The sequence below is a fragment of the Sphaeramia orbicularis genome, chromosome 16 (assembly GCF_902148855.1).
Source record: "Sphaeramia orbicularis chromosome 16, fSphaOr1.1, whole genome shotgun sequence".
Taxonomy (NCBI): domain Eukaryota; kingdom Metazoa; phylum Chordata; class Actinopteri; order Kurtiformes; family Apogonidae; genus Sphaeramia; species Sphaeramia orbicularis.
In genome coordinates, this window is record NC_043972.1 from 53188800 (window position 1) to 53204288 (window position 15489).

The following is a 15489-nucleotide window of genomic DNA, read 5'->3' on the forward strand; positions in this document are numbered from 1 at the left end:
GTTTAACAAAACAAATGGTTTAGCTTGTTTATGTATTACTATAACAGAAACTAAGCCTATGCTGTCTGGGGCTGACAGCAAGGGTATATCCCCAAACCCCCCCCAATCCTCTGCTCCCCCAACCATTTGGAAAAAAACACACCACCTGATGTCAAAATATGACATCATGTAAACTCAAGGTAGTGGCACGAAGAAAGATAATGGTTAGACAATTGCTATGAACTCAATTTGAGCTACATCGACCTGATAGTGGCAAAATGATGGTCAGAGAACCAATTTTTCCCCACAAAACTCCACTTAGTGAATAAAAATGACACCATATGAACACTGAATGGTAGCCAGAAAATGGACATTTGTAAGATGATCAATATGAACGAAATTTTATCTCAACTGGCCTATTATTGCTTGATTTATGTCCAAAAACTGATTTTTAACTAAAGTGCCCACAACTGAATGACTTATAATACTCATAGGGAAGCTGAAATCGATAGGGTTCGTCCACTAGGGGTCCCCTATGTTGGTTATCAAGGGAGAAGAAATCCCACCAAATCTGTCCTAGTTACCGCGTTCATATGAAGGATATCCGGCGTTCAGGGTAAAACCATTATATCCCCGAAACTCCATTTTTGGGGATATAATTAACAGATTAGATAATGCATTGAAATGAAGTTGGTTACATGGGTTTGATACAGAATTGGGTGTTAATGCTTTATGCTGTCTATATCAGTTTTATAAAGAAGAGTCAGATGACACCAGGTACATTTTGACCAATGACGAAAACAAGAACCAGTATCTGCTGTCATTAAAAAATTTACCATTTTCAAAACAGTATCCTATCTACACTTACACATATACTGGTCTGTGATAATGCATCATCATATTGTTAGAGTGATAATATAGTTGCCTAAGTCATATTTTTGACCAAACTGTGATATCTGCGTAACTTTACTCTCCCAACACTGCTGCTTCATTTTTCATTAATGACTATGACCTGAGAAAAATATGACTTAGGCAATTATGCTATGAGGCAAACAATATGCTCCTCAGACCTTAGTTAAATTAATCAAGAATTTCAGATCATTTTTATTAAAAATCAAGTGGTATAATCATACGTGAATGAGGTGCATCAATGATAAAAGATGTGGTAATGAGATGAAATGAAGGTGGTAAAGCAAGATGACTTTTTGCTTAACAGAATGCCTGAATCGCAATTTGATCAGAAAAAAATTACATTATATACAGTATGAACTGTGAACTTCTGTCTCTTCTGATATACTTTTATTAACATGACTGTTGCATTTATGTACTGTAAGGTCACCATCGACTTGGAGCTCAACTTTGCCAAGTGGACTCACTTAAAGTCCTCCAGAGGACCTTTGGCCCACTATGATGTCTTCCTCTACAGGATGCCCCTCCAAAAAAATAGAATCTCCAAAAGGCCATCAAACAAGACAGCAAACGGCACCGGCAGAGCCAAAGGACGGGTCCTGAGATGGGAGGATGACATGTACCCACCCTCTCCACCCTGTTCCGTGTGCAGCCCCGTCACTGCCCACTCCATGCCTGCCTCTGTGATCCATGAGCTGCACTGGCCCATGCCTGAGACTCTGAATACATGTGCACTCTGACCATCCCTCACAGTACTCATCAGTATCTGAGGCACAGTTCTGTCAGTGTTTTGTAAGCATTTAACTGAAGTTCTTATTCGGGGATTAACAATTGCAGCAACTTCTACAAGGTTTTACTGATATACTTTGTACATACTACCAAGTATTTTGGATAACAAAAGCTTAGACATAGATGAGATGGTTGGAAGCTTGGATTTTTCCAACTAACCTCTCAGAGAAGTTTTCCTAAATTTGGTGGGAAAATAATTCAGCTACTGACAAGTTACATTAAAATTTTAACAAAAGGCAAAGGAGGATGACCTTTATTTGTTTGTTTGCACTTCATGACCTTGTGCTGTGAAAAGTGGATTGATTTATTTGCTGTTATTTGCCTTCTGTTTAAAGGTGCGAGAGACTTTCATCACCAATTTTTCGTCAAATCTGTAAAACCCCAGTCATAGCCTAAGTATCATGAATCTGTAAGTCTTTGTTATTACTCACCTGAATCTCTTCCCTCACGGTGAACAATTTCGAAGTTTCATCCACCATAAACAGTCCATTTGTTTACAAACAGAGCCAGTCGGTAACTCAGGCATCTTTGGAATTTTGTTGCAACATGCATTGTCAGAAGTGGAGGTTCGTGCAGCTGCCTGGCAGCGGCAGCGCAACCATATGATATTATATGGCTGCAACAAAACACAATGTGGAAACAGCTGAAATACGGAAATGGCTGAAGGGAAGCGGAGCCAGCGGAGCTCCACATGGCAGCAGCAGCTGCAAGAAACACAACACGGAAACAGCTGGAGCTCCGCTTCCCTTCCCTATGACTGGGGTTTCACAGATTTGATGAAAAATTGGTGACGAAAGTCTCCCGCAGCTTTAAACATATTTGCTCTACTAAATGGTCCAGTTACCCCTTTATATTATATCTGGTGAAGCTTAGCTTGTGTAATTAAAACTATTACATAAATGCTTGTGTGGTTTCACAATATTTACGTAGTAGTCTATTTTGTGGCAGTTGCTGTTGTTTTTTTGACTAACTCAGTTACTAAGCCAAGTTATGTGGGTGGACAGTTGAGTTCTTGCATTTCAGTCCTATTTGATTTTCATTATTAAAGGCATCATTTATGGATATTTAGGGAAGTTTGTTTTTTTTCTTTTTAAATGCACCAGTGAGAAATGAGAGACTTGATAACCTCAGATGTCTTGAATCTGCAGTGGACAGGTATTTAAATCCTCTCTCACCTCTTTTTTTTTTTTTTTTTTTTTAAATTACTGTTTAAATACTGTGTCATGAATCCAAAATAGTGGGTGATGGTAAGAAACAAATATGTTCCCCTATGTTCCTATATGTTTTTTTTCATTCATTCATTCCTAAAACTGAGAAGGACCAAGAATTTCACACACCCCTTAAAGGTCATATTGTGGTCATTGAGGCCTTGTTTTATTTTAATGAAATAATAAGAGGTAATTAATACAAATATGATCATAGCACCAGTTTGTATTACAATTAGACATATTTTATGTCTTGTTTGGGAGTAATACAAGCATTTTTTTATGTGTTTTCTGGGTTATTCTGAAGCCTAATCAAAGCTAATAAAATGAATAAAATCAACCGAAACTGGAATCTGAGGAATAAGGATCAGTTTCCACTGGACTTTACTGGTTTTGATTCTAAGTACATCTTGTACATCCTCAGGGTTTTATGTCTTCAAGGGAACACCTCCAGTGGAAGGTGTTCATTTAGATGTCATGCTCAAGGCATTTTTAAGCTGATGTGAATGATAGCTATACAGTCTAAAGTCATTTTATTTTCGTGTAAATGTAAAGTAAGTAAAGTAAATTTTATTTATAGAGCACTTTTCACAGACAGAGTCACAAAGTGCTTTATCAATTCAAATCAGAATCAAATTAAGTTTACAGAGACCCAACAGAATCCTTCAGGAGCAAACACTTGTGATTGGTGACAGTGGCGAGGAAAAACTTCCCTTTAACGGGCAGAAACCTCGAGCAGACCCAGACTCCTGAAGGATGGCTGTCTGCCTTGACCAGTTGGGGTTAAAGAGAGAGAGAGAGAGTAAAGGAGGAGAAAAGAGAGAGCGATAGAGATATAGAGAGACTGGGGGGGGGGATGACACATGGAGTACGTTATGATGAATACATAGAGTGTAATCAGTCTGTGGTGGTCCTGGGTCAGGTGGGAGACTAAAAAGCCTGTGTACCACCTATTAAAGTGGAGTACAGTATGTGATGTTAGATTAAGCCCCTCACTGCCATCTGCTGTTTTAAATCACTTTGATCAGTTGATAATCTACCATCTTTCATTGCACTTGTAATCTATTGATGTCATATCTATGAACCATGGATATAAAGTAGATGACTACAACTACATTCACCAAACCAGACTGATCATGGAACAGGAAGAGGAGACTGGGCAAATCAATGACTCACATGTAACTCTAATGATACTCTGGCTGTGAACATCCCTCCTGGATAAATATGTGTACACCAAAACTGAAGAGGACTTGTGGATGAAAGGTTAAATGTCATTATTAAGGAACTGTAATTGAGTCTGGTAGCCTACATACAGCACCTAGGTATACCAACCTGGATGACTGAGAACCTTCACAGATATCATTAACATTTATAAGTGATTGCTTTGCATGATAAAAGCTAAGGAAAGGCCAAAAGAAAAAAAAAAAGAAGTTATCGCTCAGGTGAGTACAGAATGATCATTATTGTTCCATGATAATAGTTTTTATATCATTATTATGAATAGTTGAAGAAAGACTAACATTTTCTTTATAGGTTATAGACTAGTGGTTCCCAGATTCCCAGTTGTTGTTTTTTTTTACTGTACATTCTTAACTGATAATGAATCAGTGTTTTGGAATTGGAAACAGATGTTTTAAAAAAATGCCTTGTTAAATGTTTAAATATATAAGATACAATGTTTAAGATTAAAGATTGAACTTCTTTCTTTCATTGTGAGTAAATGGTGTGAAAAATGGTGTATGAAAAATAAAATTAACAAAATTATCATGAAAATTAACCAAACATGAAGAATAAAAATCAAATAAAAGAATAAAATTCAAAAAAAATACTCGAGTGAACAAGAAAAAAAAACCCAAAATCATCAAGATAACGATGTATACATATAATGAACAAAATAGTAATGAATAACAAAAAAACAAACAAATGAGCAAACCAGCACAAAGGTCTTGTGGCCTATTTGTTTTTCTTTTCTTTTCTTTTCTTTTCTTTTCTTTTCTTTTCTTTTCTTTTCTTTTCTTTTCGCTTCGCACTGCGATCCTTAGTGCGCCTTAGCACAACTGCAACCAGAGGGTGACGCTGTGGCTCAGCGGCGACAGAGCAGCAGCAGAGGTGGAAAACGTCCAAACGAAGATTGTCAACGAATACAAATTTTGATCATATCCACCGTATTTTACGCCTCTATTAACGCACATATTATTGCGTTAACCACGGAGCTCAGATAAAGACAGGTTAGCGTGCGACTTTTCCTTTTTAGATTTAATGACATCAAGTATAACTGGATCTCGATATGGTCTTAAATTTTAACGCCACTTAAAATCAAACCGTGTGAGGCATCTCGTGTGATTTCGCTAGTCTTCGATCATGTGTTACCAGCCACTGATGGCTAGCAGCTATCCGAAGTAGCGAATACCGATAAACAGTTGAGTAAAGTAAAATATCTGACATTATCGTTTAAAACTGAAAGTGTGCGGTGGAACGAAATGTCAGTGTCCTCTGTTCCTTGTATTTAAGTTTTCTCATGAACGGTTTAACGTCTACGAGTTAGTTTTGTTTAGCTAGTAGCTAACTATGTTCACAGAGCTCAACAGCATTCTGAACACATCACCAGACAGCTTCACACAGGTGGAGTATTTTTTCTACCGTGTCAGTATGAATGATAACATTAAACATGGCTTTTTAACAAAACGTTTATGTGTCACCACGCTTTGGCAAAGATTGAGCATCCTGTCAAACATGAGTGTGTAACATGTCTTTCAGGGAGATTTTATACTCGTGTCGGGCAGACAGTCTGATGCCTCATTTCTCATTCACCATTTCCTCTCTTTTTACCTACGAGGTGAGTTGTGACGCTAGTCGTCTTGTAGTAGTGAAATACCTGTTTTACACTTGTAATACGCTTGCTGTGTGTATCTTTTCATTGTTTCAGCTCGCTGTAAAGTGTGTTTCCTGGGCCTTGTTCAGTCCTTCAGTCATTATAGTGCAGTCTGCCAGAGACTGGTGAGTCTCTTTTGTGAACATTATCCTCTAACCCACTAGACATAGTGGAGTATTTGGAGACTTTCATTTTCATATACCTATGCAATTCAACTTTATTAATCAAATATGAATTGATTGAACATATGTCAATGAATATACTGTGTGTTGTCAGGGTGTTAGTCTAGCACAGGCAAAGGAAAAACGACAGCTAGTTTTCCTGGAGGGACTGCAGGAAGGATTGTCTGTCTTCATTCCTCAAGATGACACCACAGGAAACAAAGCTCTCAGTTTCCTCAGGTAAAAGTATATGATGTCTTTACAATTTGATTTAGATACTGCCATTCTATTTAGTAGGCCAAAAATATTATTACACTTACCCCAATAATAGTGATAATGATAATACTTATAAACTTTATTTTGAACATAAGTAGGAATGAAATATAAAGGTAGAAAAAAGGCAAAGAGAAATTGTAAATTCAAACAAAACACTCCAAAATATTGAAGGCAATAAGTTAACCAAACAAAGAAAAGATACTACATACATACTAAAAAAAATGGCTTATTAAGAGTCTGGTCTAGACCAGCTCTAAATGTAGTGTCATGAGAAAACTTTTGTTATGATTTAGTACTATATAAATACAATTTGATTTGATTTGTCACACAATGTACAACTATTTCATTATGGCTCTTTAACCACACTATATTTCTGAAATGTATATGTCAAAGGCAGTATGGCAAAAATACCTCACTGTCCTACTGCACATCACCACGTTATGCAGCATGTGAGCCACTATGCATTTCTGACTATTTACCCACAATCCTCTGCATTAGAAAAGGCAGACATTATAAAGATTTAATGTCCATAGGGTAGGGTAATCAAATGATAATGTTAATTGGTGGATAATATTTTTATATTGTGATATTATTGTTACCTCAGTATTTTTTTGTCCTCAACTCAACCTCAACTGTTGTTCAGCTGTTCTGCTAAATTTTTTCAATTATTAAATGTTTGGAAGCTTAAGAATTTGGAAACTTTTTTTACTGGAAGAAAATGTCAAAAAGGTCTTGTTCATTTAATACTCAACTAGAAGCACTCGGAGAGCGCAGACCTCCGCCAAGGCTGATCAGTGGCGCCCCCCTGTGGGCCCCCCCACCCCCGATCACCACCAAAATTTAATCATTTCTTCTTTATCCCATTTCCAACAAACCCTGAAAATTTCATCCAAATCTGTCCATAACTTTTTGAGTTATGTTGCACACTAACGGACAGACAAACAAACCCTGGCAAAAACATAACCTCCTTGGCGGAGGTAACAATGAGTGTGATATGGACAAAATGGAATTTTAAAGATTTGGGAATGTGACTTTTTTCCTATGTACTTAAAATCAAGATAAGACATGATTTACTTTTTTTTTAATGTATAATATTAATACAAAACATTACTGAAAAACATCACTTGTGAGGGTGTCAATGTGTTAAATACCAAAACTAAAGATATGTTCAATAATTAAATGTAGCAGTGCCTGGAGATTGGATAGGCATATTGACAATGAGTGTAGTACAAGTATACATGTTGCATTTTGACTATTAATTCTCCAAATGAAGTGATGAGGTTGCTGTTTCCCACATATTCAGATTTAATTGCCTTGCACTGAGCCAAGGACTCATTCAGAAATATCTTCTATAACACATTGTTTATTTGCATGTATGTGTTCCTTCTGTTCACATTACATGGACTGAGATGCTGAGAATGTGAAGCTGGATCTGTCTAGGGGTTGTATTCTAAATTCCATGCTCAGTAGAAATGTACTTAATCATTGTACTTAATCTGTACCACAAGATTAAGTGCTATAGAAAAACATTTAAGTGCTATTTCTACGTTTTATTTCAGGCAGGGTTTTCCTTCAGCACCCAAAGTGTTCTGGCTTGCATCTGAAACAAATTAATGTAGTGTCAATGTGAAGGGCATCAAAGCTAACCAAAGAACTTTTACCAGTTGTAATGTTTAATTTCATTTATCACCTGCTCTAGCTGTGCCAAATATCTCTGTGCGCTTATGTAATAATAATCGTCTGTAGCATCTTCATGTGGGAAGAGCCCCAAACCCCACATTCACATGTACCTAAGTCTTCCACAGACGTAAAAGAAAATAATGAAACCCACACAGCATCCAGCCCTCTGAAAATATAGGTGAAATCCTGTCAGGGAAAACCCTTGTATGCATCCGACAGGTAACAGTAGATGCACACAACTCAAAGTGAAATACTGAAAGTCAAAAAAAGCAGAATGCCTTTCTTTTATAACTTTGAGTAATTCTCTATTTCATAATTTCTTATTTGCTCTTCTTTTCATTATCATATGGTGCAGCTGTTTCTCTTTACAATCTGTGAATTCTACAGTGCTAAAATCCCACATTTTTACTAGTTTTGACACGTAGTTTTGTGCCCCATGTAGCCCCATATTGACTTTGGTGACATTTAGTTGCTACTGTTTCTCCCTTCATCATGTTTCTGTCCCTCTCCACAAGCAGGGATCCAATGGTGGGTTTGCAAAACTTGTACGAGTTTGTCCGGTCCAGTGTAAGCAGTCCAGGTGGTGGTGAGGAGGGCTCAGATGGGTCAGAGCAGTGGGGACCTCCAGTGTTATTGGTGGATGACCTCAGTGTCCTGCTGAGTCTGGGTGTGAGTGCCAGAGCTGTGCTGGACTTCAGCCACTACTGCAGAGCCTCCCTCTGCTCCCAGCTACAGGTGGGGTTCTGTCTGTCACTGCAGTCCCCTATTGATGTCTTTGGACTGGAATAAATTAACAATTCTTTATGTAAATAAGTGCTATTAAAGCAGGAGAGTCTGTTGGAAAGACAGGGAGGCATTTTGTTGAGTCAAAACGGCATTTTATTTTATTAGTTTTCCCTTACTTTCTTGTAGGAAACACTGCACTATTCAATGGAAGAGTCAATAATATCTAAAGCAATTGTCCATACGAGGGAGTCAAAAAGTTCTCAGACAAATGCTGTGTCACTGGTGATGAAACTTAGATCTACCAGTTCGACGCAGGGAGCAAAATTCAATCAAAAGAGTTGCATCCAAAAGGAGCAGCTAGAGCTGAGAGGCAGAGTTCTGTTAAATAAATAAATAAAATAAACTTTGTTTTACATTTGTCAGAGAATTTTTTGAGTCTTCTTCATACAATAAGATAGTTGTTTTGGTAAAATTCTGTGTAGAAATTTTAAATGCAGTGATTTTAATGTTTGTTTTTCATCAAGATAACTAAGACCAATGTTTAGAAACTGTTCAAGAAGGCTACAGTCACCCACTAAAATGTTGTTACCTGACTGATTTTTCCTCTAAATTGCCCAACACTGGTAAGAAAAGTGTTATCAAATAAAACTGAATAGGTAGGGAGCAGAGAGGCGGTCAGAGAGGAGCAGGGAGGAGGAGCACAGAAGAGCTCAGTGTATCATGATGAGTCTCCCAGCAGTCTAAGCCTATAGCAGCATAACTAATGCCCCATTTCCACTACATGGTATCTGCTCAACTCGGCTCGGCCTTTTTTGCGTTTCCATTACGAAAAAGGACCTGGAATCTGGTACCCGGTACTACTTTTTTGGTATCACCTCCGCCGAGGTTCCAGGACTGGGGACCAGATACTAAAACATGACATGTACACACTACAGACCACTGATTGGTCAGACAGTTGTCTCTGTGACCCGCCGTTTTACAAAAAACAGATGCGGAAGTTGACAGTAAATATAGCGATACATTAATCTACATGATAACAGCCCAAAACTACACCATGGTCGGTCGAGGAGATTCAGTCTCAGGTGGCCGACGTAAAAATTCAGACGAGACAACACGCAACGAGCGAGTTTATTAGCAACTGTCTGAACAGATGACACGGAAGTAACGCACTGCATCACTATGATGACCAGGTACTGTAAAGTTGGTAGTATCTTGTAATGGAATCGCTCTCCAGGAATACCGAGTCGAGCTGGTTCCACGTAGTGGAAACGCGGCATAAGAGCAGCCTGAGCTGCCCTAACTATAAGATTCATCGAAAAAGGAAGTTTTAAGCCTACTCTTAAGCATAGAGAGGGTGTCTGCCTCCTGGACCAAGGCAGGGAGGTGATTCCATAATAACGGAGCTTGATAGCTGTAGGCTCTAGCTCCCGTCGTACTTTGGAGATTGTAGGAACCACTAGTAACCCTGCATGTTGAGAATGTAGTGCTCCAGATGGATTGTATGGAACTAAGAGCTTTTTCAGATAAGTAGGTGCCTGGCTATGATGGGCTTTGTAAGTGAGGAGGAGTATTTTAGAATCTATCCTAGCTTCTATAGGGAGCCAGTGCAGAGGAGCCAATACAGGACAAATAGGGTCTCTGATACTGGTTCTAGTCAGTACATGAGCAGCAGCATTCTGATTTAACTGAAGGGTCTTCAAAGACTTTTTGAGACAGCCTGAGAAGAGTGAAATACAATAATCTAGTCGGGATGCATGGACTAATTTTTCTGCATCATTTCTGTGTTAAAATATGCCTAATTTTAGTAATATTACACAGATGAAAAAAGGCAGTTCTAGAAATCTGTTTTATGTGCGAGTTAAATGATAAATCCTCTTGATCGAAAATGCCTAGATTCCTCATGGTGGTTTTAGGATCCAGGGTAACACCATCCATGGTGACTACATCGCTGGACACTCCTTCCCTAACAGTTTTTAGGCCAAGCACAATAACGTCAGTTTTGTCTGAGTTTAACAACAGGAAGTTGTTGTTCATCCAATCTGTAATAACTTTAATGCACTCCTGTAGTTTAGTTCGCTGATTGGCTTCATCAGGTTTAATAGATAAATATAATTGGGTATCATCAGTGTAACAATGACAGAGTGTTTCCTTATTAAGTTTCCTAAAGGAAGCATGTATAAGATAAACAGTATTTGTCCAAGAACTGAGCCTTGAGGTACTCCATAACAAACTGTAGTGCACGGAGGGGATTCATTATTAATATTAACAAACTGAAAACGATCTGTTAGATAGGATTTAAAGCACATTAAGGCTGATCCTTTAATATTAATTGATTGTTCCAGTCATTGTAGAAGGATGTGATGGTCGACAGTGTCAAAAGCCGCTCTAAGGTCTAACAAAACCAGTATAGAAACTCTTGTACCTTATCTGAAGCAGTTAGAAGGTCATTGGTAACTTTGACTCGTGCCGTTTCTATACTATGATGTTCCCTAAAACCTGACTGGAAATTCTTAAATAGACTGTTAGCTTGAAGGAAGTCACCTAACTGATTGGCTACTATTTTCTTCAGAATCTTAGATATGAATGGAAGATTTGATATGGGTCTATAGTTAGCTAAAACTGCAGGGTCAAGGCTGGGCTTTTTAAGAAGAGGTTTGATTACAGCTACTTTATATTTAGGAATGTGGTAAATAGCTACATGTAGTTTCTGGGTCTGAAGGATTTAAAGGTGGACTAGAATTTGTGGAGGACAGGCGGCCATTTAATCTATTTGAAAATTTGATAAGTACTGCATGTAAATAGAGTCATTTCAGCAGATGGTTATGCTACATATTTTGACACTAAATGACAGAGAAATTATAAATAACAAATGATTTTAGAACATTTAAAGTGAGTACATATGTGTTTATATAGAGATTTTAAAAATGCATTCAATCTTGTTTTTAAATTGTTTGGCAGTCTCTTTTGCTGCAGCAGAAAATATAAATAAATACATAATTAAAAATATTAAGAACAGTTCAATAGGAAATGTACAGACTGGGGAAAAAAGAAGTCTATAGGTGATAAAATGTAATAAATAATGTGATATAATGTGCCATCAGTATTGGACTTGCCCATATGTATGTATATTGTCCTTTGTATATATGTTGAGCGTGCAAGGGGTCCATCAAGGAGGGGGGGGGGGCCAACAACCCATTAGGTAGTTTTATAAATTTGCAAGCTTTTCCTCTCAACAGAAGTGCAACTGCTGTACCACATTGGGTAATCATAGGATAAGATCATTTTAAAGGTGCTACAGTTGAGGTTTTTAGCACTTCCTCGAAAACAACAGCCATTGGATGTAAAATGCAGGTGTCACATGGATGACCCATGTGTTGTCTGCAGGGGAATGTAGTGATGCTGCTCCACTGTGAGGAGGAGGAAGAAGAGGATGATGGAGACGACGAAGGCTCCGAGAGGCTCCTGAAAGGCCTGATCCACCAGTGCTGTCTGGCCCTGCACGTACAGGGTCTCCCTACTGGATACTGCAGAGACATCCATGGACAGGTGTGGACTTGGTCATCATATGTTTCTGATCATAATTTACACAATAAAATATTTTGACTTGTAACATTAGAGAAAGTGCTGATGTTACATTTATATATCTATGTAAGGCTTCTGTGACACTACACAAAATTGCTGGTTCTAATGGTCACCATATTGAATGGTCACCACATGATTGTGGCCTCAGATTTTTTTGTTTACTTGGGCTGAGGGACTTGACAACAACATTTTGTCCTCTGGTGGATGTTGCAGTAGGAGGTGGTAGCAACCATTAATTGGTTTGTATCTTAAAAGCATTATGGTCAAAGCAGCATTTATTTTAGAGTCCATCTCTAAGGCATTTTCAGTCATAGCATTAGTTTTGACAGTGTCAAATTTGTTAAATATTTTTCTGTAATATTTCAGGAATTCAACTGTGTATCAATATGGGGGGGGACACTGACCATAGTCTGACACATGACGCATGCAGCGCATTATAAGTGCTGGACAAGCTACTTTGAAAGAAGAGCTTTACAAACTATAACACTGACAATATAATGTAATGAAATTGTAATATAAGATGAAAGAAAAAGTTGGCTTCATTTACTGTACAGAAAGTGTACCATAAAAATTTTAAAAGATAAATCCTGCTTTTGAATGGCCCAAAATTTATATTGTCATTAACTTTGTAAACACGGTTATAAATTGAATCACTCTGCAAATATGAACGTAGTCGAAATACCAGCAACTACTACAAGTGTAATTAGATGTAGTTCAGTACTCACCGACACTGTAGTTATCAGTTTATTGGGGTCCTGTGTTCCATATGCATGACGTATATAGTGGTGTGTACATTTGCCTACAGAAAATCTCAGAAAAATTTACCACATAAATGAAACTAGGCTCCAAGAGTTGCACTGCATGTATGTATTGCAAAGAGAATACGTAAAATGCTGAAAATGTGTCCACACTATCCACACTTTTTTTTTTTTTTCAGGTGGAAGTGTGTTGGAGAAGAAGACAGGGTGATGGGCAGCACACACAGAATAAGGTCTTTCAGTACAAGGTCCATGATAAAGGAGCCTCCTTCTTTGCTCGTGGGACATCTAGTGCTGTTCTTTAGTCTCATTTTGAAAGATTAGCAAACTTTATATTTACCATTACAAATCAAGTGTGAATTGCCATTGTTAAAAATCTGGAATGAAACTCATCATCTGGAGGACAAGCTTCAATGATTTTTGTCAGCTGAAATTGTGAAAGCACACAGCATTTGGCCATGACATTATTTTTTGACATTGTGGCTGGAAAACTATTTTCATAGTTCACAGTAGATGTACGGTGCAGTGATTTCTGCCTATCATGTTATTCGTTATGTGATGCAGTGCTCAATAAATGAGACTTATTTTCACCAGGAATGGTCTTGCCACTGATTTCCACTTGACGTTTGTGATTACATAAAGGAGTGAAAAATGTTGTCACAACCCATGCGTTTCCCTTGGTTTTCCACTAGGTGTCACCGTGTCCCTGCTTTTACTCTAGTGTAGGGTGAGAGGTCAGAGTGGAGAGGTCACTGGGATTTATCAACCAGTAGAATTAAAACGTTTGCTCTTGTATGCCAGTGTCACAGTCAAAGCATGCAAGTTAGCTTCCAGATAATTTAACACAGGGATAATACGGTACTATCCCTAAGTTTGTCCAGGAAGTCGACAGGAACAACTACATTTGGATTTCAGGCAAGTGTGAGCAAATACTGAAGCTAGAAGCCGCTAGCGCTAGCATTGTTGCGAAAGTTAGCTGCGCTATGAAAGCATGGGGGCTAAAGGATTGTCTAATCTATTTAGCTATACTTTATTACAGTGTTGTCATGGATATTGCAGCAAGCTTGACTAGTATCTAAAGTTCTACTGTATAAAACCAGACAGTATACCCCTACCCTAAATAAACGTCTATTCTCCAACTTTGAACGTAATGAGTATGCTAATAATATTAGCTGTAAATTGGTATTTGCAGTGTTGCTTACCACAAACTGCATTACAGTTGATGTATCAACCACCATACTGTCAGCTCAGTGTTAGTAATGCCCTATGCCCAGTGTCATGTGCGGTCTGCTTATGTTCAGCAGGAATGTTGTAATTTATTTTGCAAACTAAGGTAGCTGTCGTTTTGGAGTAGGGTCACTGGGTTCACTAAGCTAATACCGTCATCAGGTCGCTGGCTACCTGTGTTAGCCTTTTGCTCGGTTGCGAAGAGTCTATGAACACAAAAAGTCAGTTGTACACGTTAAGGATATCACTAAAATATGTTTTGGTTGTAAACAGAAATAAAAACAAAATATAAACATCGCGTCTGTTAAAGCAGTGTAATCTGGTTTGTTTGTGTGAATAAGAGCAATAGGATTTCATTCAGTCTGGTATTGATATAATTACACATTTATTAAATTATGACGATTTTTAAATCGCCTGTACGTTTATCCTAAACATTTTGTCTTTTTGAACTATTTTTTGCAAGGGTTCACAACTAAGACCTAAACGTGCAATTCTGTATGACGCTCCAAAGTTTTAAAACTGTATTTCATACGTTTGCGGATACTAACAAGGAGCTAACACGCTACCTAGCTAGTAATATGACACTTGAGTGCAGGTCTCCGGTTACAAAAATATACTGTCTCTAAAGGCAAACAATGTGGTGCGTATGCGTGTTATCCACGGAAATCTGAAGAGCATAAAAAGTAAAGTGAACGAGGCCATTATTTGCATTTGCCTGAGCTCAGTTTTCCCACTCCCCTTTGAACCACAATAAGATAGGTACAATCCCTAATGGTCATTCAGCTTTTTAATTTGCATCTTCAACCGATTTATATGACTATGGTGTAGTGAGCTAGGGGACAAAATGTTACCAAGCGTATTCATATACCTGCTCAAGACTTGTTTCTCGCAGGTGATGTTGCAACACAGTTGCATCAGCCCCTTCATCGTTGCATACATTCACCTTCTTGGGTTCTGTTCCTGGATACTGTGTTGAACGCTGGACTCTTAGAATGCCGTTTGGTATGTTGTAAAGGTTTCTTGAATTGTATTTTGAGTAATGTTTTGTCGCGGATTCGACAAAACATTGCATTGCTTGCATAACTAAATTTCTTCATGCGACTCATCTAGACATGTAATTCATTATTCAGTCTCAGTCAAAACGTCCTGACGTCCCATACTTCTGTTTTGCGTTTTATTTCTCCTTCGGCTCTTGTGCTCTGTTAATCTACAAATGACATTCTGTCACAGTCTGCCTTGTCCTGTCCTTATTTCACTAAGGTTATTTATTGACAGGACATTTCCCCTTTTATCATCAGCTGAGGCTGTAAAAGGCTGTGTTGCAG

At 38.1% G+C, this 15489-nt stretch overlaps 1 protein-coding gene and 1 long non-coding RNA gene across 3 annotated transcripts; both read left to right on the forward strand.

Annotated features, from left to right (window-relative positions):
- Window positions 1–966: 966 nt before the first annotated feature.
- On the forward strand, window positions 967–2956 carry LOC115435271 (uncharacterized). The gene is made up of 2 exons (XR_003937677.1): window positions 967–2004; window positions 2485–2956. It is a non-coding gene; the product is annotated as an uncharacterized LOC115435271 (long non-coding RNA).
- A 2099-nt stretch (window positions 2957–5055) lies between these two features.
- Window positions 5056–13534, forward strand: elp6 (elongator acetyltransferase complex subunit 6). Of its 2 annotated transcripts, none has more exons than XM_030157569.1 (7): window positions 5056–5504; window positions 5640–5718; window positions 5809–5879; window positions 6031–6155; window positions 8387–8606; window positions 11982–12143; window positions 13117–13534. In XM_030157569.1, the coding sequence occupies exons 1-7, from the start codon at window positions 5451–5453 to the stop codon at window positions 13240–13242; spliced, it is 837 nt and encodes a 278-aa protein (XP_030013429.1). In that variant the 5' UTR covers window positions 5056–5450; the 3' UTR covers window positions 13243–13534. The 2 variants fall into 2 exon arrangements, with proteins under 2 accessions (XP_030013429.1, XP_030013430.1); XM_030157570.1 differs by having other exon boundaries at window positions 5063–5504; window positions 8390–8606.
- The last annotated feature ends 1955 nt before the right edge of the window (window positions 13535–15489 follow it).